Source organism: Diabrotica undecimpunctata, chromosome 3 (genome assembly GCF_040954645.1).
Source record: "Diabrotica undecimpunctata isolate CICGRU chromosome 3, icDiaUnde3, whole genome shotgun sequence".
In the NCBI taxonomy this organism is placed as follows: Eukaryota; Metazoa; Arthropoda; class Insecta; order Coleoptera; family Chrysomelidae; genus Diabrotica; species Diabrotica undecimpunctata.
This window is the reverse complement of record NC_092805.1, coordinates 132,472,787-132,498,344: the sequence shown is the minus strand read 5'-3', so window position 1 is coordinate 132,498,344 and position 25,558 is coordinate 132,472,787. Positions and strand designations below refer to the sequence as shown.

The 25,558-nt window shown below is 32.8% G+C and overlaps 2 protein-coding genes across 2 annotated transcripts; both read left to right on the top strand.

Moving 5' to 3' along the window:
- The first annotated feature begins 2,147 nt into the window (after positions 1–2,147).
- LOC140436171 (uncharacterized) lies at positions 2,148–3,774 on the top strand. Its single transcript, XM_072524878.1, has one exon. It carries the CDS (start codon positions 2,177–2,179, stop codon positions 3,674–3,676), a length of 1,500 nt encoding a protein of 499 aa, XP_072380979.1. The 5' UTR covers positions 2,148–2,176; the 3' UTR covers positions 3,677–3,774.
- Positions 3,775–14,148: 10,374 nt separating this feature from the next.
- LOC140437421 (exoglucanase B-like) lies at positions 14,149–21,884 on the top strand. Its single transcript, XM_072526945.1, has 5 exons — positions 14,149–14,245; positions 19,715–19,939; positions 19,998–20,311; positions 20,393–20,667; positions 20,749–21,884. Exons 2-5 carry the CDS (start codon positions 19,722–19,724, stop codon positions 21,859–21,861), a joined length of 1,920 nt encoding a protein of 639 aa, XP_072383046.1. The 5' UTR covers positions 14,149–14,245; positions 19,715–19,721; the 3' UTR covers positions 21,862–21,884.
- The last annotated feature ends 3,674 nt before the right edge of the window (positions 21,885–25,558 follow it).

Below are 25,558 nucleotides of genomic sequence, written 5' to 3'. Positions count from 1 at the left end.
ACTAAAAACAACTGAAATTTACTTGAAAGTTTTAATTTATGATTTAATTGCTTTATTTCATGTATAGGACATTGTTTTATTTCATTAAAATTCATTCTCATAAAATAATCTGTTTGTATATTGATTGTTTTCATTAGAACTTTTTAAAGTTTCTTGTTTACGACAGCAGGGAAACATGTCCTTAACAAAAAGAAATTCTCTACCCTCCCCTCTTAAAATATTTAAATAATTCATAAGCATGTAGTAGTCCAGAATGCCCAATCACATAAACCTTAAATGAAAAAAAATTAATAGCAGTAGTGTGTTTGAGTTTACCAAATTTTTTGTCCCTCCTGAAAAATTGGCAAAACTGGACTTGTCGACTTTCTGCAGTTAGCGATTCATATGTAGATGCAAAAATACACAAAATTTTCTGAGCACAGTCAATTAAGTTAGGAAATTTATTCTTTTTTTCTTCAAAAATCTTTTGAGCTCTGTATCATTCTAAAGATCAATTAACTCATTTTTCAAATCCCTAGCTTCGTATCCAAAAATAGAAAGATGAGCTACATTTCCTGTTGTTATTGTCCCTGGATTTTCCACCAAGCGAAATGGTTCTTGAAACTTTCTGATGTCACTAAACCTCACAGACATTATATCCTTTAGGACTGCTAACAGCTTCAGTAGGTCAGAAATCTATTGACTTTCATCTGGATTTTCATCAAACAGTGTTTTAACGGAAGGAAAGCTGGAATAATCTTCATTTGACAATTCTTCAATATACATATTCAGCTTCTGCTCCAGTGATAACACAATACTTATCATTTTCGTTACAATGTTATTGTAGTCTCCTTGCAATTTGGTCAATGTTTCATTCATAATGCTTATTGTATCAGTGAGAAACGCTACTTTAAGATACCAACTAAAATTATGAATATCAGGAAACTCTTTATTCTTTGTAGCCAAAAACAGAGTAATCTCATGTCGAATGCTAAAGAAATGTTCCAAAACTTTACCCTTACTCAGCCATTTCACTTCTGTGTGGTAAAGAATGTCCCCATATTGCGACATAAGTTGTTTCAAAAATTCTTGAAACTCTCTGTGGTTTAGTTCATTTGATCTTATGACATTTACAATATTTAAATGTTTTCATAAAACAGCTGAAATTTTTACCAAATTTAGCAGCTAAGCTTTCTTGATGAATGATACACTGGAAACTCAATAAATTATCATTTCCCGAGTGTTTTTTCAACAGCTGAACAAACCAGATCATTGATGGGCAACCATCTGTACACACAGAAAAAACCTTTTTCAAATCAATGCTATGCTCGTTAAAAAAATTTACTATTGTGTTCAAATAATCAATACCTCGAGTTTGTCCAGTCATAGGAATTATGCCCAAAAAATCTTCTTTAAGAACACAATCCTTCGATACATACTTTACGAACAATAGCAATTGAGAAATTATGTCAGCTGTTATGTCAGTGGACGAGTCGAGCGCAAGACTTATGCAATAGACTTAGGCAATATTTGCTGCAAAGTTCTGTGACCGTCTCATGCACGTTGAATCAGACAGCTGAAGTTTTGAAACTTCATCTAATATTTATTCATTACTAGCAAATTGTTACAACAAAGTTTTGCAAACTGTGACAACACATTCTATTACAATTTCTGTATTTCTAATTCTATTATAATCTCATTAAATACATAAATAGAAACATATTATAACTCGCAAATTTTGTTTTACTGTCTAGCAGTCTGAGGGCCGCGAAGAATCGCTACGAGGGCCGCATGCGGCCCACGGGCCGCGTAGTGAGTATGGCTGTTGTAGATGGAGTGAAGCACATTTTAATCGACTGTCCAATATACTCAGTTAAAAGACCACCACCTTCAAAAACCATTATTCTAGGAGAATCTAAATACATAGCCGAATTGGTAGAATTCTTAAAACCAATAAACTTTATTAATAAAATTTGACACAATACACCAATAATTAAATATTTTGTATATGACTATGTATGTTGTATTTTTCCTTATCACTTTTTATATTTTGTTATGCCAATTACCCTAAAAGGTTGAAGCAAGATAATTAAAAAAATCTTCTGTTAATACTTATTTTTTGACAAAACTATATTGTTTTGTATAAGTAAACTTGACAGCTTGGCAGTTCATACCAAAAATAAAACTAACAGACGAAATGTCAACCATAATATACTTTATGCTATTATTATTTTTTGTTACTGACGATTTCGTAGCGGATGAAATCGAAATAATCGATGCAGGTATTTTTGATATAACTGATGGAGATATTGCAATTATATTCTACTTAACTTTACGTAATCTAGGCGAAAAGAATGCAGATGTATCAGTGTCAATGAATAAATGCTGTGACCAAACCAACTCATTGGATGACGAAGAATGTGTGCAGATGTATCTAATGGGTGGTCACATGGGGATATTAAAGAAGAAACAAATTCGAAATGTAACTCTTATCCATCCAACAATGTATCCCTATTTCAGGAAAGGAATTTGCTCTATTACTGTTCAATATCGAACAGAGAAGTATGATAAAACTATAGTCAAGGTAATTAACTTTAGAACAAATGGTTCCGACGAAGACATTGCCCAAACTCAATGTCCAAGCGTGGACACAGATCCTAGAGACAACTGTAATCAGGTAGATTGCGTAATGAAATATTTTGGAGAAAAAAGTTACTTTAATCCGACTTCTAAAGAATGCGAGAGAGTTCCAATATGTTTAAGTGAATCTCCAAACTCACCAGATATAGCATACAATTACATTAGTAATCAATGTATTAATTTAAACAACTCTGTGACACCTTCTGACCTAGAAGTATTGGAAAACAACCAAGCGGAAGTTCCTGACGACAGTTCCGTTAATCAGAACAATAAAATCTGCCATCATGGAGAATTTAACACAGTTAATTCAAACGGAGAATGTACATGCATAGGTAACTGGAAAACAAACCTCGATAATGACGAAACTTACGAACCTTCCCTTATGCTTTATCACATGTGTAACATAGAAGTAGGAACATGGAATTGCGTCAACAGAACTAAAATAAAAACAACAGTGTTTATTGTAGCTGTCTTAGTAATTACTATTGCCTCAAAGATAGTACTACTTATGTGCATTTTAAGCTGGTGTTACAAACATTTTAAAAAAAATAAACCAGTTGTTATTTGCACACAAGAAAATTCAGATGATTTGAAGAAACTACTTATTCCAGAACCCATTAAATATAATGAATGTGTTTGTTCAAAATTAAAATTACATGAGCAAAATCAACGACTGCATCAGGAAACTGTTGATATAAGTTATTATCCAGGTCAAATGAATAAGAGAATCTCATTTGGGAAACCTCTTCCTGACACTTCAAGATCTTATGCAAACAAAGAGAAAGAATTTAGCATACAACTAAGTCGCAGTACGTCAACAACCAGCAACGATGAGGAGTATGTAGACAGCACGGATAATGAAGATACCAAAGAAGAATATTTAGAGAGTAATCATGCTGTAAACAAGGAAAACTCAAAAAGGTCTGTACAAACTCATGAAAATGATAATTCAACGGATTACAGTATTCGCTTGAGCCAAACAACTTCTAGTCCTGAAGTAGCTCAAAGTGAAGCAGAGGGAAATGAAGATGAAGAAACTAAGAAGCGTGGAAAATAGATAATTAGATTTTTTTGTATACACCACATTTTTTTTATTTACCTGTGAAATTTAATATCTGAGTTTATTTAGAGTTTATATTAAATATTTTCAATATTTTTAAATTTTCAAAAAGTATTTATTAGACTATACTTAATTTATAGGAAATTGACAAATAAAACACAATAGACTAGTCAGAGATAAAGTAAAATAAAGTTAGTTCGCAACGACACTGACAAGTGATAATACGTATATTATTATATATCTATTGAAGCATGCTTTTAAAACTCACACAACCGACATGCAAACCAATAGCGCTAGTTGTCTTTTATTTTATCAATGATACCTTGCGTTTTTAACAGCTGGCAACCTTAATTTTTGACAATTTTTTCTCAGGCAAACTTATATCATTATATTAAAAAAAATTACGTTTTATTAATTTGTGAATTAATGAATAAATTAATTAATGAACGAAATAAAAATTTTGTCAAAAATTATTAACTACTGTTAATTGAATTAAAAATGGAAAAAGACAGTTAAGATTTGATATCACGTATAGTGCGTCTGTATATCCGCTTATACGTATTTCGTCCTAAAAGGGATCCTCAGAACGGCTATTCACAGACGCTCTGAACGTGAAAATAAATCTTTCCTGTCTTAAGAAGTAACTCTAACATGGCTTCGTATGAACGCAAATAGCGGCATCTGATAATAAATCCGTAAACTAATTTTTCGAAACCAAAATCAGATTTCTGTTTTAATCTGTGCCTTCTAAGAATTGCAAGGCAAAACAGACGTTAATAAAGATGTTATTAGAGACATTGGGAATCTAAAATTGCATTCCACAACATATCTCCTCATCTAAGCAAAAATTTTAAGGAAATTGGTTTCTAGTACTCATAAAGAGTATACCGTAATAAAAGGAAAAAGACAGTTAAAATTTGATTTTATGTAGGGTAGTTGGGGGCAAAAACACGCAGTTTCATTATCTCCTGTCGTCTTCAGAAATTATAACAGTTTAGAACTTTTCCAATATTATTACAGGAGAGCTTACATATTGTTTTTCCATTTTAAGTATCGACAGTAGTTCTATAAGTTCACTAACAAATTAAAAAAAAAAGTTTTGAAAAATCTGCATTTGCGTACTCTTGCCCCTACAAATGGGGCAGTAGTACGCAAGTGCGTATTTTTGCCCCAAAGCTAAAATGTATAAAACCCCAAATAAAAGAGATGGTAGGCGTTTAAAAGAAACCAATTTTATTGAAAAAAACCAAACGTAAAATAAAATACAAGACGTTAATCTAAAAGAGAAGAGTATTTGACGAGGTCATCAGAGAATCCCACTGAATTTGAAAATCTGAAAGAGCTGGTTTTTATTGGCTTTGAAAGCTTTAAAACAATATCGTCCTTTCGAAAAAAGGCATCTTCCGTTGTTTCACGAAAACGGAATGTTGTAGGCAGTCGCTTAAAAAATACCCCTTCATAACCATCATCATTTACTTGGCAGACTTTGGCGACAAATAATCTGTATGATTTTTTTCCAAAAACCTTCACTACAACAAAGTCATCAGGTAAAATATCTGGTACAACATCAATGTCTTGCTCTTCATAGTTATCGGAAAAATGAATGTCACAAGAATCAATACTTTCTTGATAGGAGAGTGCTACTGATTCATCAGATGATGATTCGTCGAAAACTTTCCTTTTGGCAGCACGAACTTTAGCACTTTGAGATTTGATCTTTTGATTCTTCAGTAATGCTTTCCTCTCCTTCTCTTTTTCAGCTTCCTTCTTTTCTTCTTGTTCTTCTAAAAGTCGCTCCTTATTAGGCGTCGATATTAATAGGGTTGACTTCAAACTTTTCCTAGTTCGTTTCCTTTTTATCTTAATTTTTGGGAAGGGAATAATATCTGAAGCTAAAATTGATTTTGATGACGGCTGGGGCTCTATCGCATCAGTAACAAATTCTTCTTCTTGCTGAAACTGAATAAAAACATGACCTACATCGTCTGAATCTTCACCTAAATCTTGCTCTGTTACTTCCGCTGGCATAAAATCTACGTCCGAAAAAATATTTTTATCTAGTGGGTAGATTTCAGTAGACCGAAAGCCCTCTCTTCCTATATCTACAGTAGCAGTTTTTGCAAATGCTGTGGAAAAGAGACCAGCTACATGGTAAATGGAGAGAACCTGTCCTGGATGGGAACTGGTCCAGCTGTCAGCTACGCTCTCATAATAAGCTTTTAATGGTTTGAAAAATGCCCGATCGAGTGGCTGGGTCTTATGGCTGCTATGTGGTGGCAGACTTAATAAATGGATGAAATTGTCTTTTGCAAATGTTACTGCTTGAAGACTTGTGTGCGATACATGATTATCTAGAATCAGGAGAACGGGGTTCTCCTCTGTTGGACTTGTATGTTTTTTAAAATGCTCCAGGTACTTGATAAACGTGGGAGTGTTCATGTAACCACTATCAGTAACAGCCATGTCGCAGGCAGTGGGCCCGTCTTTGATTAGAAGAAAATTCATCCGTTTTCGAGCAAATAAGAAAAATGGAGGGACATGGTGACCAGTTGCACTCATACAACAAACAGCCGTAATAGTTTGTCCTTGCTCGGCAGCTACAGCTTTTGCTACATCTCTCTTTCCAATTGGGGCAACATGTTTGGGCAGATGGTTTGAGACTGTCTGAATGCCCGTTTCATCGACGTTATATATACGGTTGGGAGGTAACTTATATTTTTTAATGGTGTTCTCCAAAATATTAAAATACAGAGCTAGTTGCACTCTATTGAAGCCCATAGTTCTAGAAATACTGGTTTTTCGTGGAACACGTAAAGATAGTCGGTTCCTTTTCATGAACGATCTAGTGAAGTCCCGACCAGCCAACTGATTTACAGGTGAAAATGGATGCTCAATACGGTTTCTTACACAATAAGAGTAAATTAAAAAACGCAATGACTTCAGCGTCATTCCATAAAATCGTTTGTCGAGTTCTTTGCAATGCTGAACTATTTCGTTTTCTTGGATCTTGGTTAGAACTGCTTTAAATCTGCCTAAAGACTGGACACCATTTCCTTTTTTCAACCTTTGCCGTAGTGTCGCTTCATGAAATCCCACAGCTTTTGCTGCCTGAAGTATAGAAACGCCATTATTAATAAGTTCACGAGCTTCACACAAAATAACTTCTGTCAAAGGCTTGCGCTCTGATTTTCTTTTGTAGTTTCTGAAAAAAAAAAAAGAAACCAAGATTTAGATGAATTGAATATTTAATTCCAAAATTAGTAGAAACAAAATTAATTTACGATAACGGGGCAAAAATACGCATTCGAAGTTTTGCCCCATAACTCTCGCGTATTTTTGCCCCATTCTGCAACACTGTCAAAACCACCTGTTGAGATATAAAAGACCTAACCTCAATCGAAAACTCTTAACATAATAACCTACAATCAAGCCAAGAAAACACCCGAATAAACTAATTCAATGAAAAATGCCAATTTGATTTTATCACAAATTAATTTTGTTATGCCAATATTACAGTGTAATAGTAAAAAATAATATTTACCTCATAATTTGTAAACAACGTCTTGAATCAGCTTTCAACTTGGAACACACATATGGCACAATGTTGCCAAACGTTTGTAACTAAAATCGTTAGAAACTGGACATTAGCGGCAAATTTAAATGAGGTGCGTTCTTTTGCCCCGTGCGTGTTTTTACCCCCAAGTACCCTATAGTGCGTCTGTATATATATATATATATATATATATATATATATATATATATATATATATATATATATTATGCTATTTAAATTGTATTATATTGCTTATTTAGAAAAATTCCTGTCTATATTTATTAAATGATCTAATCTCCAATTAATCACAATAAATCGGCATTAATTAATTACAATCTCAAGCTATTCAACTTGTACTATTTACCTTTGATCGTGGATTCAAAATATTTTCCAATTGGCTTCCTAATTGGGATAGGTAATATGACCTGAATAAAATACATAGAATTTCAACTGAACTATATGTGAGATGTCCTTTATTTTAAAGAAATTTTATATAACAATCAATCTTGTAATATTTGCAATATACTAACTTTAAATATATGAGAAGTTGTTTTCTATCATGGACCCAAATGTTATTTTACATTGATTTTTAATATGTGTTATAACTAAGCTCTTTTTATAATTCTTTTTTTTTATTTTAAATGATCGCAAAATTAACTGTCTCTATTATTTATTCAATTTATTTAATTAATAAATGAAAACCACACTCCTGCTCTAATGAAAATTGACTGACCTTTCTTTCTCTGCCGTTGCAATTCTATGGCCACGCCACAAAAAAAATCCTTTCTCTGCTTCTGCTCCTATTGTGGTCCAGATGACGTACACCTTTCTCCTATCTGTCCTTGTATCTTTCTTTCTCTGCCGTTGCAATTCTATGGCCACGCCACAAAAAAAATCCTTTCTCTGCTTCTGCTCCTATTGTGGTCCAGATGACGTACACCTTTCTCCTATCTGTCCTTGTATCTGCAACCCAACAACTCGTGTTAGTCTATGCAGCCTCCTTTTGAGCCAATCTCCGCGCCTGTTTATAACTCCAAATGTTTCCGGCTTCGTCTGATATTAATATTCTTATACCCTTTGGTTTTTCTATCTCTCTGTACCCCGTTCCTCACACTGGTCAGCTTTTACACAGCAAATAAACACACCCGGTAAATTACGTCTTCGGGACTTCAAACAAACACAAATCACAAAGCTCCTTCCTTCTTGGACGACGAAAACTGACTTACTAACTTTTTTCCTCTCTCCTATCTCATAGCCAAAACCACCACCTCCTTGCATTCAAAAATTGACCAATAAAAATCATCCACCTCTGTGACGTATATCGTTACCAACCAACTCTCTCTATAAAACGTCATTCGGGTAATTCCAGAAAACAACATTCTTTAATTATTCTAACTAAATCTATCTGCTTTACAAATATTTCTTACTAATAGCTACAAACGATACCTGTTTCTCAATTCAATGTCTTTTGTTAATAAACTTTTACCGATATAATCTTTCGGGGAGAAAAACCACCGCAAATCCCGGTCTATTGTTTAAACACTTTCTATATACACTTTTATTCCGGGTAAATCCATTCCACAATAACCGACTTATTTAAATTTCTTATCGATAATATTTGAAAGTCTTGTCTCTGAGGCCTAATGAACAATTCTTCGAACAACTTAAAATACATATTTTGTCAGGATATATGTATTATGTCAGGATATATGTATATATGTTTATACAGGATGTTTGAAAATTTATATGCCCGTGTCTTTATGAAATATCAATAATTTTAATTTTTATTTAAGTAATAAAATTTGTATATCGGTTTTTTATTGCTTATGGACATTCAAAAGTACAACAATATATATATATATATATATATATATATATATATATATATATATATATATATATATATATATATATGAGGAGATATGTTGTGGAATGCAATTTTAGATTCCCCATGTCCCTAATCTTTATCAACGTCTGTTTTGCCTTGCAATTCTTAGAAGACACAGATTAAAACAGAAATCTGAATTCGGTTTCGAAAAATTAGTTTACGGATGTACTATCAGATGTCGCTATTTACGTCCATACGAAGCCATGTTAGAGTTGGTTCTCAAGACAGGAAAGATTTCTTTTTACGTCCAGAGCGTCTGTGAATACCGTTCGGAGGATCCCTTTTACGGTGAAATACGTATAAGCGGATATACAGACTCACTATACGCAAAATCAAATGTCTTTTTTCTTTTATTCCGGTATACTCTTTATGAGCACTAGAAATTCGCTAAGGATTTTTGCTTAGTTGAGGAGATATGTTGTGGAGCGCAATTTTAGATACCCCATGTCTCTAATAACATCTTTATCAACGTCTGTTTTGCCATGTAATTCTTAGAAGGCACAGATTAAAGCAAAAATCTGAATTTGGTTTCGAAAAATTAATTTACGGATGAATTAAAAATATTTGCGACCACTTTTGGACTGGTAACCTATTATCAATGTGTTCTATAATTTTAAATGTATGTTAAAATGTAAGTTTGATTAACTACGTTATCGTACTGATCGTGTAGTGGGATCTTGGGCTAACACTATCTGGAAAGGCGTGTCTCAAGGTGAAAGCTGGGCAATTGGCGTTAATGGCTTTAAAAAGCCATATATATTTCCTCTAAATAGCTTTGTCTTTAACGAAAGCAATTTTCTTGCTGCAGAACAAGAAAATACCGTAAACGAATCATTTAGTAGTTGAAAATATTGCCGATATTAGTATAAATAAAACGGAATTATTGGACCTGAAAACATTACACTGGCGCCAACTTTTCAAAAAAAGAAAGGACGTCGAAGGAGTAAGGTACCTAAGAAAAGCAACAATTATTACCAATAATCAATGATCAGCATGTACATAAAACATAATGACAGGAAAGGTCTACAGTGCTGACGGGATAGAACCAAAAATGGCAAAGTGGTCGTGGAAAGATGGAAAAGAATGGCTGGTGAAAATAATCTAATTACTTCTATACATAAAAAGGAGGACGAATGGCAATACAAACTTAACATAATGATATGTTTATCTGCGGTGGCATTCAAAGTTTACACATGATCATAAGGACACAACAAAAACTTAGTTAAATAATATAATAAAATAGGAAAAGAAAATAGAATAGGAGAAGAACAAGCTGCTTTTGTGAAAGGAAATCAAACAAACAATAATATACTTATAATTAAAACCATAGAAAGGTCACTGCAAACGAAAGAAGAGCTATATCTAAATTTCATAAGAGTCAAGAGCAGCTTTCGATACAGCAGTTTCGAGTTTTTTATGCAACCGTTGCTCCATCTATTAAACATGCGCATGAAGTATGGACATTACAGAAAAAACACAAAACAAAAAAAAAACAATTACGGAAATGAAATACCTTAGAAGAATTGATGGAAAGACTAAAATAGATAGATAGAGAAATAAATTAGACAACAGATAAATCAAAAATCTTTACTGGAAATAATTAAGAGCAACAGTCGTACTGGCACAGACATCTAATGAGAAAGAACCAAAACAACTAAGAGGATAAAAAATACGGGAAAGATAAAAGAAAAAAGGACGGACCAAGGAAAAAATGTGTAGATATAATAAAATAAATTGGACACAAAAACACGAAAGACAATTGAAGGAATCAGAACAATCAATGCAGACCGGAAAACTGAAAGAAATAGATAAGCAACAAACAATAAAATAAAAAATTCGACGCTAAAGCCATAGAGATTCATGCGAAGGAGAAGAAGAAGAACAAATCTTAATTTGTTTAATCTTATTAAAAATATAAAAACTTCAAATTGTCATGCCATCAAAAATATTCAACTAGTCATGTTGTGTGATAGGGTACATTCAAATAAATAATAATTAATCTGCAAATAAATCATTTATTAATATTATCACATGAAAAATAACTACTTAAAAGATAGCCAATGAGATAGGACGCCTAGAAAAATTTTCTGTAAGTGATTTACGATAATACATCAATCTAAGTCTGAGCTATAGATTTTTTCACTTCTTTTTTCTAAAAGATCTTATGAATACTCTGTATAATTAACCAATATATTTGATTATACCCTTTTCCATTTAAGAATTTAAACAGAACTTGCCTTTATTACAGAAAACATCTTTTTAAGCTTGCTCCAAAGCAGCTTTTCTCTTAGATCTTATAAGACAAGAGAACCTCTTTGAGCGCGGCATCTTGCATGTAAATTAGCAATTCTCTCGGATGAAAGATTAGATTTTCATCTCAGTTATTGTTTCTGTTCGACAATTTAAAGGTCTTTGTACATAACCAAGTAATAGTGTCTAAAGAGGAAGCAGATTGTTTTAAAATAAAAATTTGGACATACTGGTGTAAGAAGAAGACTATATTATTATTATACTAAAATATTGTGTCTTTAAAATATTTAATTAGCTTCTGTGGATAATAATATTTTAAGTCGATAGGGACGTATATTTTCTGAATACTTCTTCTTCTTTTCCCTAAGATGTTTCAATCTCTTAATACTGATTCTTTGGTGTAATATTTCTTGCGCTTGTAAACAGATATAGCAAATGCTATGGCCTGCAAACAAGACGTAATCGCAATAATTTTTAATAGAGAAAGTGCTTTCAATACAACATGTAAGTCGGTTATCCTTAAAAAACTGGTAGAAAATGATCTTACGGGCAACACATTATGCTTTATAAACAACGTTTTAAATAATAGAAATTTCAAAATCACAGTTACCGGAGTATTATTCGACAACTATGTCACTGAAAATGGTGTACTCCAAGGTTCTACTTTGAGTTCTACCCTCTTTCTACTAGCCATCAATGATATTTGCTCTCATATAAAATCTCCCGTTAAATTTGCCCTTTAAATTATTTGCCAAAATAATTAAATTCACCTGGAGATACAACAGATTAGAAATACCCAAAATAACACTAAACTAAGTAAATTTAGAGTTAATTGATCGTTACTAAGTTACTAAGTTACTTAAGTTTTTAGGACTAACTCTCGATAACAAACTCACCTGGCGTCGTCACATCGATGAAATAAAAGGTAACTACAATAAAAGGTACTACTCAAAATATATCGAGCTATAATTCGATCCAAGTTAAACTATGGTTGTATAATTTACTTTTCCGCATCCAATAATTTATTACAATCATTAAACTCTGTTCACAACACTGCTCTCCGAATACGCTTAGGAGCTTTTCGATCCAGTTCCGCTGAAAGTCTCTATTAAGAATCTGATAAGCTCTCCCTTTACCTTCGGAGGCAGCAACTACTCCTATCATATGCTAGCAGAATTTCATCGAATTTGACTAACCCTGCACTTAATCTTCTGACTTTGCCAAGACATGGACTCGTAAACTCGCCCAAATGTATACTTTTAATCCCACAGATACTACAACCCTTGTGCTAAGACACAAAATTATCTCAAACAGTTGTATTTATAAAATCAGAATCCTCGTCATGGTCTAGAATACCTTTTTTTATAAACACTTCTCTCGATAAATTTAATAAGCAATAAACAAATAATATCATTTTTCGACAAGCTTTCAAGGATATTGTGAACCACCATGATAAGGTGCTTTATACAGATGCATCCCGAAATGCAGATGGAGTTGCCTGTTCTGTCACTACAGTTGATACAGTATTAGGACAATACCAAATATCTAACGAATGTAGAGTGTTTTCAGGAGAACTTTTCAGTATTTCAAAAGCTCTCGAGTTCCCTTTGGACAATCATCAAAGTGTAGCTCTATGCACCGATTTCTTATCCGCAATTCATTGCTTAGAAAATATTTTGAATCAAAATCACCTTGTGCAAAAAATAGAATTGATATTGATATTGATATAGAATTGATCCAGGTCCACACTTTTCGAGGGACTGCTGTAACAATAATATGGATGCCTTCTCATATCGGCATCCAAGTTACCCATCTACAACATACAGCTCCAAGAAGATACAAAATCAAAATTTAAAAGAAATATCCAAGGCAAGGGGCAGGAACTTTGGATCACCGAAGACACAAAGCTCAGGCAAATACAACCTAATGTTAACAGCTACTTATCCCTAGCATCCCTAAAGAGAAAAGATACTAATACGACGATTGAGAATAGGACACACCCGTTTGACACACGGTCATCTTATGTCCTCTACAGATCAACAGTTATGCTCTTACTGCAACGTTATTCCTATTACGGTCAAGCACATCCTCACAGAATGTCAACGCTACCAGGCGACTCGCATTGCCAACAATATAACCCACAGTTTAAAAGAACTTCTGAACTGTTCAAGCCGACTCAAGAGCCTAATAGACTTCTTAAAACCTACACAGTTGCCTAACAAAATATAATTTACCTAATATTGTTATTATTTACTATTATAAACCCTGTTTTGTAGGTACTATTGTAAACCTCTGCTCCCGTGTCAATGACCAAAGACGTCGAGACACGTTCACTCGAAATAAAAAAAAACTTAGTCACATTTTTCAATTTCTTGGTATTTATTCATTAGCCTATTTGTCAACCTTTCCATCTTGCAAGATTAGCATAGGTAATACTTAACAATTTATGATACAAAAAATTAATTTTAATTAATATTTAATCTATTCATTGTTTTATAACGAATAATAAACATTTTGTCCTAATTAAGAGTGGTTTAAAAATTATGATTTGCAAAAAGATACCAATTTTGATATCGCCTAATAACCTTGCCAACTTTATTGCATACAAATATACAGTCAAAGTTTAAGTACATTGAACCATTTTGTCATATTTCCGCACATCCTTTAGTACTTTCTTTGAGAAGTGTGTCTCTATGTAACTTATCTTAAGTGCTGGATTTTAAGAATATTAACACAAACCTTTAGATTATTTTTATCATCTTCTAAAGGTAAATCAAATTATAATGTACTAATTTGTTTATCTGCTAAAAAAGTATATAAAAAACAAAAAAAAATTAGTACCGTTAAGTTTTCTTGTGGTTGTATCAACTGCAAGGTAGGTTGTAATTACTCTTTTTTGTTTCCTTATGTTTATATTATATTGTATCATTCTATAAGTAAATCTAATTTTAAACATTTATTATATAGTCCAAGCTGTAGAGACAAAAATGAATAAATAGTGAATTTTTGAAACCAGCACCGCGTGATGAAGAGGAGTAACCTGGAGTAACCTCCATGTGTTTACAATTAGAAACTGTTGGTTATAATTTTTATGGCACTTTAATAATGCAAAAAACGGTGTTTTGTAATTAGTTTTATTGTATGAAATCAAAATTTTATGTTAAAATGGGTAAAATAATATGAAAGTACATATAAAAAGCTTTAGTTTGAGATATGCTGCATTAAGTTTGACCCAATCGTTTATGCAAAATTAATGGTTGAAGGTCCAAAAATGTCAATTTTTCTCCACTTTTATAAGAATTATTTTTTTATACAAAAAACATTATGTTTTAGCTGTTCTAATGATAAATCGAATGAGACTTTGTAAGATCCGATCCCTCATTTCATTTTCGAAATATATTTAATTGTTTATAAAAATTCTTCAACATTTATAAATTCTGCAGGGCCAAAACATTTTACATAAAAAAGATAGAGATCTAATTCTTAGCGGATTTTCTTCTTGTTCGATTAAAGTTTTATGTAGAAATAAAAATATTTACTTTAAAACCCCATATTTATTGCTTTAAAATAGGCGCAACTTTTGCATTATTAATTAATTAAGCTACACGCTCCCTATACATTGCACACTTTTAACTTATTAATTATTATAGTCGAATTCAAGGTAAAGAATAAAAAAATGTTTGCTACGTCCAATAGAAGTGGAGTTAGCTTAATTAGTTTAAAAATCACAGCTGCTTTTTTTATAACAATTAAGAATTAAAATCGCCGCCATTTAATAAATAAAGAGTTATATTTTATGAGGATTTTATTTGAAAAACCGCTTTTATAGTAACAAACATAAGTAAACTTGATTGTTTTTTTCAAGTAGCCAAGTTGGCTCGGTGGTGGAGAAACATTTCTCCTGTTGGCCCAGCGAGAAAAAAATCGTAATTTCAAATCCCCGACGCTCGGAAAAGTTTATTATATCTCCGTTAAATATGGAACAATTTTGCTTTTTTTTTTAATATAGGGTAGCGGAAAATTTTGTAAACATTGGGGATGTTATTTTGGCAGCGATTTAAACTTTAGTGGCTATTAAAATTTTTTTATTTTTTTTTAATTACTCTTAATTATTTTTATTTTACATAATATGATATATTTTTTACACTCTTTAAATGTAAATTTTTTAATATTCCACGAACTTATTAATAAAAAGAGGATTATATAATATAAAAACAAAACAACTAAAAAAGGTGAGGGAAAACAACTTAAAATAATCTGCTATGCAGACGAAGCAATACTACTCTCTCAAAGTAAAGATGATTTACAACGTATGCTGCACCAATTTAATATAACTGCCAGAAAATTTAACATGTTAATTTTTCCAAAAAAAAAATAATGCATGGTTATAACAGCGAATTTACTAAGATGTATATTGAAGCTGGAAGGTCAGATAATAGAACAAGTATTGATGTAGTTAACAATAGCTAGGCACCACGTTATCTAGCTATGAAAAGCTCGAAACAGTAGTGTAAGATCAAGTGAATAGAGCAAACAGAGTTGCAAGTTGCCTGAATAAAACAATATGGAAAAATAAAATTATCAGGAAAGAATGAAAGGCAGAAATACAGATTTACGATGTATAAGCAAGGTGGAGAACATCAAGGACTGGGTAAGACATGTAAAAGTAGAATGGAACGATCATATAAACCGAATGACAACAAATAGAGCAGTACAGACAGCAAAGACGGTTTCCCAATAGGAAGTCGATCAGTAGGAAGATCACGAAAATGATGGAACGACAACTTTCTAGAGGTACATTAAAAAATGGACAGAGTCATGTCTACATAAAAAGAAGAAGAATGTTTACAGATCACGACATTGTTTTATTGACCATACAACACAATGGCAATCGTTGTGACATGTTACACGTTTCCACCTCTATATTCATTTCACAGTAGGTACGAATTGTCGTAATTGTACATTGACATTACAAATTTTAAACGAAGTTCTGAAAGAGTTAACAAATAATTAATAAAATGCCTATTACGTTGTATACCGTCCAAGAAAAAGTGCAACTTGTAACATGGTACTTTCAGGATCATTCGATACGCGAAGTAATTGATTTAGTTATTGTTGCCTTCGAAAATAGACCCCCACCAAGTGTTACAACAGTTAAAAATACCATTAAACATTTTCAAACTTCAAGATGTGTAAACAGTTGTAAAAAGTATCAAGAAGGTAATGAACCACGTGTTAGACCTGTTAGACGTGTGTTACAAACGGTTCTTATTCTGATTTTTTTTTCTTGTTTCTTATCTTATTTTTATAAGCTTTGTCCATAAAATTTGTAGAATTTTCAGTTACAATAAAGCATATTACTTATTTACTTACTTATTTCTTACTTATTTACTTACTTATGTCGTTATCTGTATGTATGTATATACAAAGATTAGAAGCTTTCAGCAAAGCTTGCTATCGCTCTGATGAATTAAAAGCCAAATATTATGGCGTTGGAGAATAAATAAGTCAAACCTTTCGCGTTCAAATCGGTACCAATAGAACAACATAACGATTATTTCGGTGTAGTCCCCACACCTCTTCAGTCGACTCAGCTAATATAAATTCAAACTCGGAACGTTTAACTAATGTCTCCAAAATACTTCCCACGTCAGTGGTTAGCGCACAGAGGTACCACCTACTTTACCTCCTTTGATGGCGACAAACGAAAACGATTTATTTCATTTTATTTTGCTTCTTTCCAAGATTTGCCCCTATTTTGTAATATTTCTGCTATGTCACTGTTCCAATCTTTTATTGGTCTGCCTCTTCTATTTTTCCTTATTGGTTTAGCTTCTCACACTCTTTTTACTTGCCTGTTTCTGCCCATTCGTGGTATATGACCGAACCATGCTAATTATTTTCCTCCTTTATTGTGTCAAGTAACGGTTTAGTTTTAAGTCTGTTTCTTATGTCTTCATTTTTGAATCTGCCTGTCCTTCTCTTCCCTATCTTTCGTCTGAGCTTTGTTGCTTGTAACCTACTCTAGTGTCTTTTGTATAAGATACAGTTTTCTGCTTCGTATGTCAGCATTGGCCTATATATTGTCATGTTCGTTTTCCTTGATATTTTTTGTTGTTAAGCAATCCTCTATTTAGAGCCTGAAATAGTTTTTCTATACTCCCAAGTCTGTTGTGGAGATCGTCCTCGATGCTTCCTTTGTTATTTACTACTGTTCCCTGGTATTCGTATGTTTGTTTGATTTATTTTTTGTTGGTCCATTACCACTTTGATTTTATCATCCGTGTCTTTTTTCTTGTTATTTTCGTTATCTGTGTCTTCTTTGTATTTACATTTAGGCTGTATTTTTTGCTTGTGGTTCCATTTTTGTAAATTGCGTTTCAGTTTTTTTGCTGTTTCGGCGAATAATACTGTCATCTGCAAATACAACATTTATTATTTGCATTATGTTCCATCCTATACAATAATTTTTTAAAGATTTTCATACATTCTTTAACTATCTCATCTATTACATTTATAAAAAGTACTGAGCTTTAACTACCTCCATTTCCAACTCATTGCGTTGTTTCAAATAAATGCGATTGCATATTTTGTGTGCTTATTGTATTAAATTTTTTTATATATACATATACTTTTACTTGCTTCCATCAGGTATTCGCTTACTTGTTTCTTTTTTAGGCGCTTCCATTCGATTGAACCAAATGCTTTTTTCCTGTCTACAAAACTTCCTGTCTACCTGTTGCAAAGTGAATAGGTAGTCTTGTGTATTAGATCCTTTTCTGAATCCTCTTTGTATTTTTATCCTGATTTTTCTTTCTATTATTTTTTCCTATAATTTTGCTGCTACACATAATAGGAATATGTCTATAGTTCTGACAGTCTCTTCTGTTTTGTTGTGCACTGATAAAATTATTGTAGTTGACCATTCTTTTGGCAGTATTTTTTCTTTCCATATTAGATTTAGGATGTACAATAATCTTTTCTTTGCTTTTTTCTTATATATTTCAAAATGCAGATGCAAATATCGTAAAAACTATCAAAACAAAGTGCCTAAGATGGGTGGACCACGTTATGCCGATAAATGAATGTGATCCTTCTAAAATAACCATGCTAAATAGGCTGGTCGAAAGAAGAAGAAGGGGGCGACCTAAACTCAGGTATCTGGAAGATGTATAGGACGACTTAAGGGAGATAATAGAGAAGAATGGAAGAATGTTTTGATGCAGGCCAGGGTTCACAAGGAGCTGTAGCGCCAACTAATGATGATAATATATATTTCAAAATCTCTGGACTAACTTCATCGCTCCCAGGAGCTTTCCCAATCTTGATCTTTCCTATTGCTTCCTCTAGTTCTTCTTCCTGCTTCTGTTTTATTTGTGCTTTTCTCCGACACGTCAATTACGTTGTTTTCATTTTCATTTGCTTTTCCGTGTCCTTCGATCAACAGTTGTTAAAACTGTTCTCTGAAATTTTGGGGCTACTGACTCACTAATGAAATAATTCACATTTAAATAATAGAGCTAATCTCTCTAACTTTAATTTTATTGACAGGTATGTATCTCTACACGTGTTCGATATATTTGAAATTTTTAATTGGTGTATTTCCTTGATATTATTAGGTTAATTTTCATGTTTTATAGTTGTTAAAGTTCAAGTTGTTTTTTTTTTATTTGATACTCACGAGCCTGCTGATAAGTTTTAAATAGTTTATCGATAAATTTAAAAACAAAGTTCTCATAAATATAATAAAAATTATATTACCGATAATATCTATACATAATTTATGTTAGAAATAATACGATCGTCAAAATCAAATTGAATAGGATTTGCAATTTATTAAAACCCGTTGTTAACAAAAGAGTATGCTTTCACCTTTTTACAAAGAAGGATATAATTTTGACATTAATGTAAAGAATCGAACTTGAAATAAATATTCAAAGAAAAAATGCGATAAAACCTTCTGGAAAGCTAATTTTGTTAGTAATAATGAATAATTATTTACAATACCTAAAAATAACATATTTGGATTAGCGAATTCCGCTGATGAGGGTATCTGGAAGCTAAATGTGGGCTATTAATCTGTTGATGTGTTCATTAATTGGTTAATATAAACAGTTTCTAATAGTTATAATATTATGTAGGACAAACTTCTTCAACATTATTATTTTAAACAATTTTTACACAAGTGTTTCAACTGCTTAGTCTTTTGATAAATATTAGGATATCTGTAAATGTTGGAGTTTTTTTTAAAGCGAATACAAAAAATAAACAAACACATTTATTACGATAGCAGGTTTCAAATTAATAGTTTTATTCTTAAAATAATAATCCTTTCCTTTTTCAGTCTAAAAATGAAGATCCTAATACTTCTATCCCTTTTTGGGATCCATTTTGCTAACGCCGGTGTATATACCGACCGTTTCAATCAACAATACCAAAAAATTCATAACGCTGGGAATGGATATTTTTCTAAAGAAGGAATTCCCTATCATTCAGTTGAAACTCTTATTGTAGAAGCTCCTGATCATGGTCACCAAACTACATCTGAAGCCTACAGTTACTGGATATGGTAAATTACATTTTCCCTGAATAAATCTTGCAATATTTAGCTAATTTAATTTGTTTAGGATGGAAGCTTTGAATGGTAAAATTAACGGGGATTATAGCCAATTTAATCAAGCTTGGGAGAGTATGGAAAAATGGATGATTCCAAGTCATTCTGATCAAGCTACCAACAATTTTTATAACCCAGGTGCTCCAGCTACTTATTCTCCCGAACTTGATAACCCTAGCGAATACCCATCTCCAATGCAATTTGGAACACCTGTAGGCCAAGATCCACTTTACCAAGAATTAGTATCTGCATATGGTACTAGCGACATATATGCTATGAATTGGTTGTTGGATGTTGACAATACATATGGATTTGGTAATACACCTGGTAGGTAAAAAAAATATTTCAATGTTAATGCTAGTTTTTAATCAGATCATAAATTAAATATTGAATACATGTAATTCATAGGGGGTGGTTGTGAATTGGGACCTAATACAAACCAACCTTCCTTTATTAACACTTACCAAAGAGGACCTATGGAATCAGTATGGAGAACTGTTCCTCAATCAACTTGTGATTTATTCAAATATGGTGGAACCCATGGTTTCTTGGATCTCTTTGTTGGCGACAACAGCTACACTCAACAATGGAAATACTCCAACGCTCCTGATGCTGACGCCAGAGCCATTCAAGGTGCTTTCTGGGCTCATCAATGGGCAAGTGAATCTGGACACTTAAATGATGTAAGTTTATGTATTTTATTAAAATCTTATCTTTGTTTATACTTTACTGTAGATACTCATCCTCACATTCTTCCTTTTTAGATTTCACAAACTTTGTCAAAAGCTGCCAAACTTGGAGACTACATAAGATATTCTTTTTTCGACAAATACTTTAAGAAGATTGGTAACTGCGTTGGACCACAAACATGTCCTGGTGGAAATGGAAAAGAAAGTGCTCATTATTTGATGTCTTGGTACTTTGCATGGGGAGGAGCTGTCTATGCTAACTGGGCGTGGCGTATTGGAGATGGTGCTGCTCACTTTGGTTACCAAAATCCCTTAACCGCCTATGCTTTATCTAACGTTGATGCCTTGAAACCAAAAGGTCAAACTGCCGTCTCTGACTGGGCTACTTCTTTAGACAGACAACTTGAATTTTATGGATGGTTGCAATCAGCTGAAGGTGCATTTGGTGGTGGTGCAACCAATACCTGGAATGGGCGATATGATACTCCTCCACAAGAACTTACTACTAACACTTTCCATGGTATGTTTTACGATTGGGAACCTGTATATCATGATCCACCATCCAACAGATGGTTTGGCATGCAACCCTGGTCAACTGATCGTCTTGCTCAATACTATTACGTTACTGGAGACGCTAGAGCCAAAACTCTTTTAGATAAATGGGTTCAGTGGATTATTTCTGAAACCAAATTTGAAGGTAACACTTACAGTCACCCTGATACTTTGGACTGGTCAGGACAACCACCAAATGTACACGCCAAAGTTGCTACATACAGCGCCGATGTAGGTACCGCTGCTGCAACTGCCAGAACTCTCTCATACTACGCTGCTAAATCTGGCGATCAAAATGCTAAATACGTAGCAAAAGAATTATTAGACAGAATGTGGAATAATTATCAGACCAGCAAAGGAGTGTCAGCTCCAGAAGTTATGAGTACTTACAATCAATTCAATAGCGAAGTACCTGTTCCACAAGGATGGATGGGTTCATACCCCAATGGGGACGTTATCCAACATGGAGTAACTTTTGTCGGTATGAGATCATGGTACAAAAATGATCCTGACTGGCCCAAGGTAGAAGCTCATTTGAATGGTGGACCAGCTCCTACATTTACCTATCATCGTTTCTGGCAACAAGCTGATGTTGCTATTGCCCAAGGAACTTACGGTATTCTCTTTAATGAATAAAATTCTTATATAGCTTTATTTTATTAATTTCGATTTACTTTTACCAATTTTTTTCTAATCTAACAAATTTTTAATTGAATAAAAATTTAAATCAACAGGAAGAAGTGTACTTCTAGTATACTAATCAATCAATTAATCAAATTTAAGTATAACTTAAATTAAAAACCATTTACATTATGCTCTTAAAATGTCTGTAGTAAGTCAAGAACAGAAAAAAATAAATAAAAACTAAAAATACTTGACAACCGATATCTTAACCCAATAAAAAACTGTCCAAAAATAAAACTAAAATAAAGAATAAATTTGCAAGCTATAAAATACATCTACATATTTAGGAAAATAAAAAGAAGTAAACGCTTATCCATTACTTAAATTACAATGCGATTAGGACATATTTGGCAACTAATCAAAGAAAATAATAAAGATACTATAGAGTAATTATTATTTAAATGGGAATAAGCCACAATTAAAGGTTAAATTAAGTTTATTGACGTTTTAATTTCCACTTCGGAAATCGTTCTCAAAATACGAAAATAATAAATAAATTAAATAAACTAATGTTTGTATTTTGATAACGATTTCCGAAGTGGAAACGTCCATAAACTTACTTTAACCTTTAATTGTGGCTTATTCCCATTTAAATAGTAATTAATTTAAAATGGCACAAGAAAATAGATTCAGAAAAATACTATAGAGTACTGTACGAGACATAATTGGAAAAAAGAGAATAATTTTAAAGAAAACATGACATGTATACAAATCTCATTGTATACAAAGTGCCTAGTAGTAACAACTTAATTTTTGAAAGTACTTTTAGTAAATCTACTAAAACGACGCTTGTTACATATGAGAACATCATTATTATTTTGCAATGATAGGAAACTTAAATCTTCCTTGATATACTTTGTGGTGAAATATGGGGTTAGAAACCCAATATAAGTCATATCTCCTGGTCATGTAGCAGGTGCCAAACCCATATTTATTTATGCTGCACCGATTTGGTAAAAGAAAACAATGCAGCAAATGGCAATATTAGCGTTAAAAAGGGAGCAAAGACTTGCATGTGTTGTAGTCACGGGTGTAATGCAATCACGCCACACTAAAGTCTTCAAGGTAATGCTGCTAATGCTAAATCCTTTAAACTAACACGGACTTACCATTTAAAACAGACTTTAACGATTGGAATGAAGCAATCCAAGAAAATACTCACATACATTATGTCTGCAAAACTTATACTTCAACTAAATATTGTTATGAACAGGTGTAAGATAAAACAAATCAAAATCGCACAAATCACAAAAGGTGTCCTTACATTTTATATTTGTTGCTCCACACAGACAAGCTGTACAAACAATTCGGAAGTCTACAACTTATGAGCCCGTAACAGCTTCAAATTGCAAACAGTCCCCTAAGCACTAGAACAACAACAAAGGGCAACAAAGTAACTTTGCTGTAAGTAAAAGGCATAAAGGAATTATTGATAAGAATATTGTTATTAGTCTTACTAAAGAGTGAGCTAATACCCATTTTATCAGACCACATTTATTTTGTGGTGCAACAAAAATCCGCTAGTTGGAGGATGTCCGAAAATCACCAAAAGAACTAACTATAGTCTACTGGGAAATCATAGTGCTCACTGCTCAGAGTTTTAGAAGACTGAGTAATCATAGGTTTTCTTAGTGGACTCTGCTCACTCAGATTGGGATTTTGCTAAAATTCAGGGCAAACAGCCAAACCTATTTTGTACAACTACGGCTGAGTCATTATTCGCCAACGACCTAAGGCTTTTGTAGATACCTAGACGCCGGGACTAAACATATAATATGGTATATATGGAAGATCTTTTGGATAGCAATGTGAAGAGATCATAGGTCCTTAGCTGTGATAAAAATGTTGAAAAGTAGAAAATTTTGATAAAAATATAATGTCATTATATAATAACACAGATTATAATACATAATAAAACCTATAAAAAAATTGAATATAAAGATAAAAAAACATAACATATTTTCAGACGTGATATGAGTATACGTGAAGTAAAATAGCTCATTTGAAAGTTTATATAGATGGACTGGACCTGACATGCTTCCTATAGAAATCCTAAAAATTCTAGATGAGAAGCACATTGATGTTTTAGTGACACTCTTGAACCAAGTTTATATTTCAGGCGTATTACCCAAAGAGTGGTTAACGTCGATTTTTATTTGTCTCCCCAAAAAGAAAAACGCAAGGGAATGCAGCGATTACCGCACCATTAGCTTGATATCTCATGTGTTAAAGTTACTATTAAAAGTCATCCATAACCGAATATATCACAAACTGGACATAGAGGTTAATGATACACAATTTGGTTTTTGCAAAGGCCTAGGAACGCGTGAAGCTCTTTTTTCACTTAATATACTGATACAAAAATGCCTGGACGTCAATCAAGGTATATACGTATATTTTATTGACTATAATAAAGCATTCGATAAAGTACGACATAAACAATTAGTTAATGTCCTGAAATCAAAGAACATTGACTACAACGACCTCAGGATCATATCAAATTTATACCATAAACAGCGAGCAAAAGTACGTGTTAACGAACAGCTGTCAGAAGAAATTGAAATTAGATGTGGAGTGAGACAGGGATGCGTATTGTCGCCAATTCTTTTTAATCCCTACTCCGAAGAGATCCTGAAAAACGTTCTTGAGGGTGAAACAGCTGGAATAAAGGTAAATGGAGTTTCCATTAACAACATTAGATATACGGACGACACTATGATCTTAGCCGAAAATATTGAAGATCTTCAGAGACTGGTGACCACAATATCGGAGTATGGAAAAGAGTATGGTCTAATAATGAATGTCAAGAAGACGAAATTTATGAGAATATCGAAAACTCTAAGAAATAACGAGAATCTTCTAATAAACGGAACCAACGTCGAACAAGTGGACAAATATGCATATCTGGGAACAATGATTAACTTTACAAATGATTACATTCAGGAGATCAAAATCAGAATAGAAAAGGCTAGAGCAAATTTCAACAAAATGAGAAGAGTGCATTGTACAAGGGATTTAAAATTGGAACTAAGAGTTAGGTTGGCGAGGTGCTATGTTTTTTCGACTTTATTTTATGAAACGGAATCTTGGACCTTGAATGCGACATCAATGAAAAAACTGGAATCATTGGAGCTGTGGGTGTATAGAAGAATTCTGAAAATATCGTGGACAGAACACGTCACAAACAAAGAGGTTCTGAGAAGGATGAATAAAGAAATAGAAATTTTAAATATAATTAAAACAAGAGAATTGGAATATCTCGGACATATTATACGTCGAGAGAAATACACCTTGCTCCAACTGATTATGCAGGGAAAGATCCAAAGAAAGAGAAGCATAGGGAGGCGTAGAATGTCATGGCTGCACAACCTAAGAGAGAGGTACGGATGTACATCAAATGAACTTTTCAGAGCAGCCGTCTCAAAAGTCCGAATAGCTATGATGATTGCCGACCTCCGCCGCGGAAAGGGCACTTGAAGAAGAAGATAGATGTTTGAAGACATGAATTTTCGTATTCACTGGACAATAAAAAATGATTGATTAAACTTTAATTTAATGCTACAAATTAACGATAGTTGAAATTATCGATAAACATAATTGACGTTTATCGATAATTCAATATATTCTTGATTACTTAGAAAACTAGATA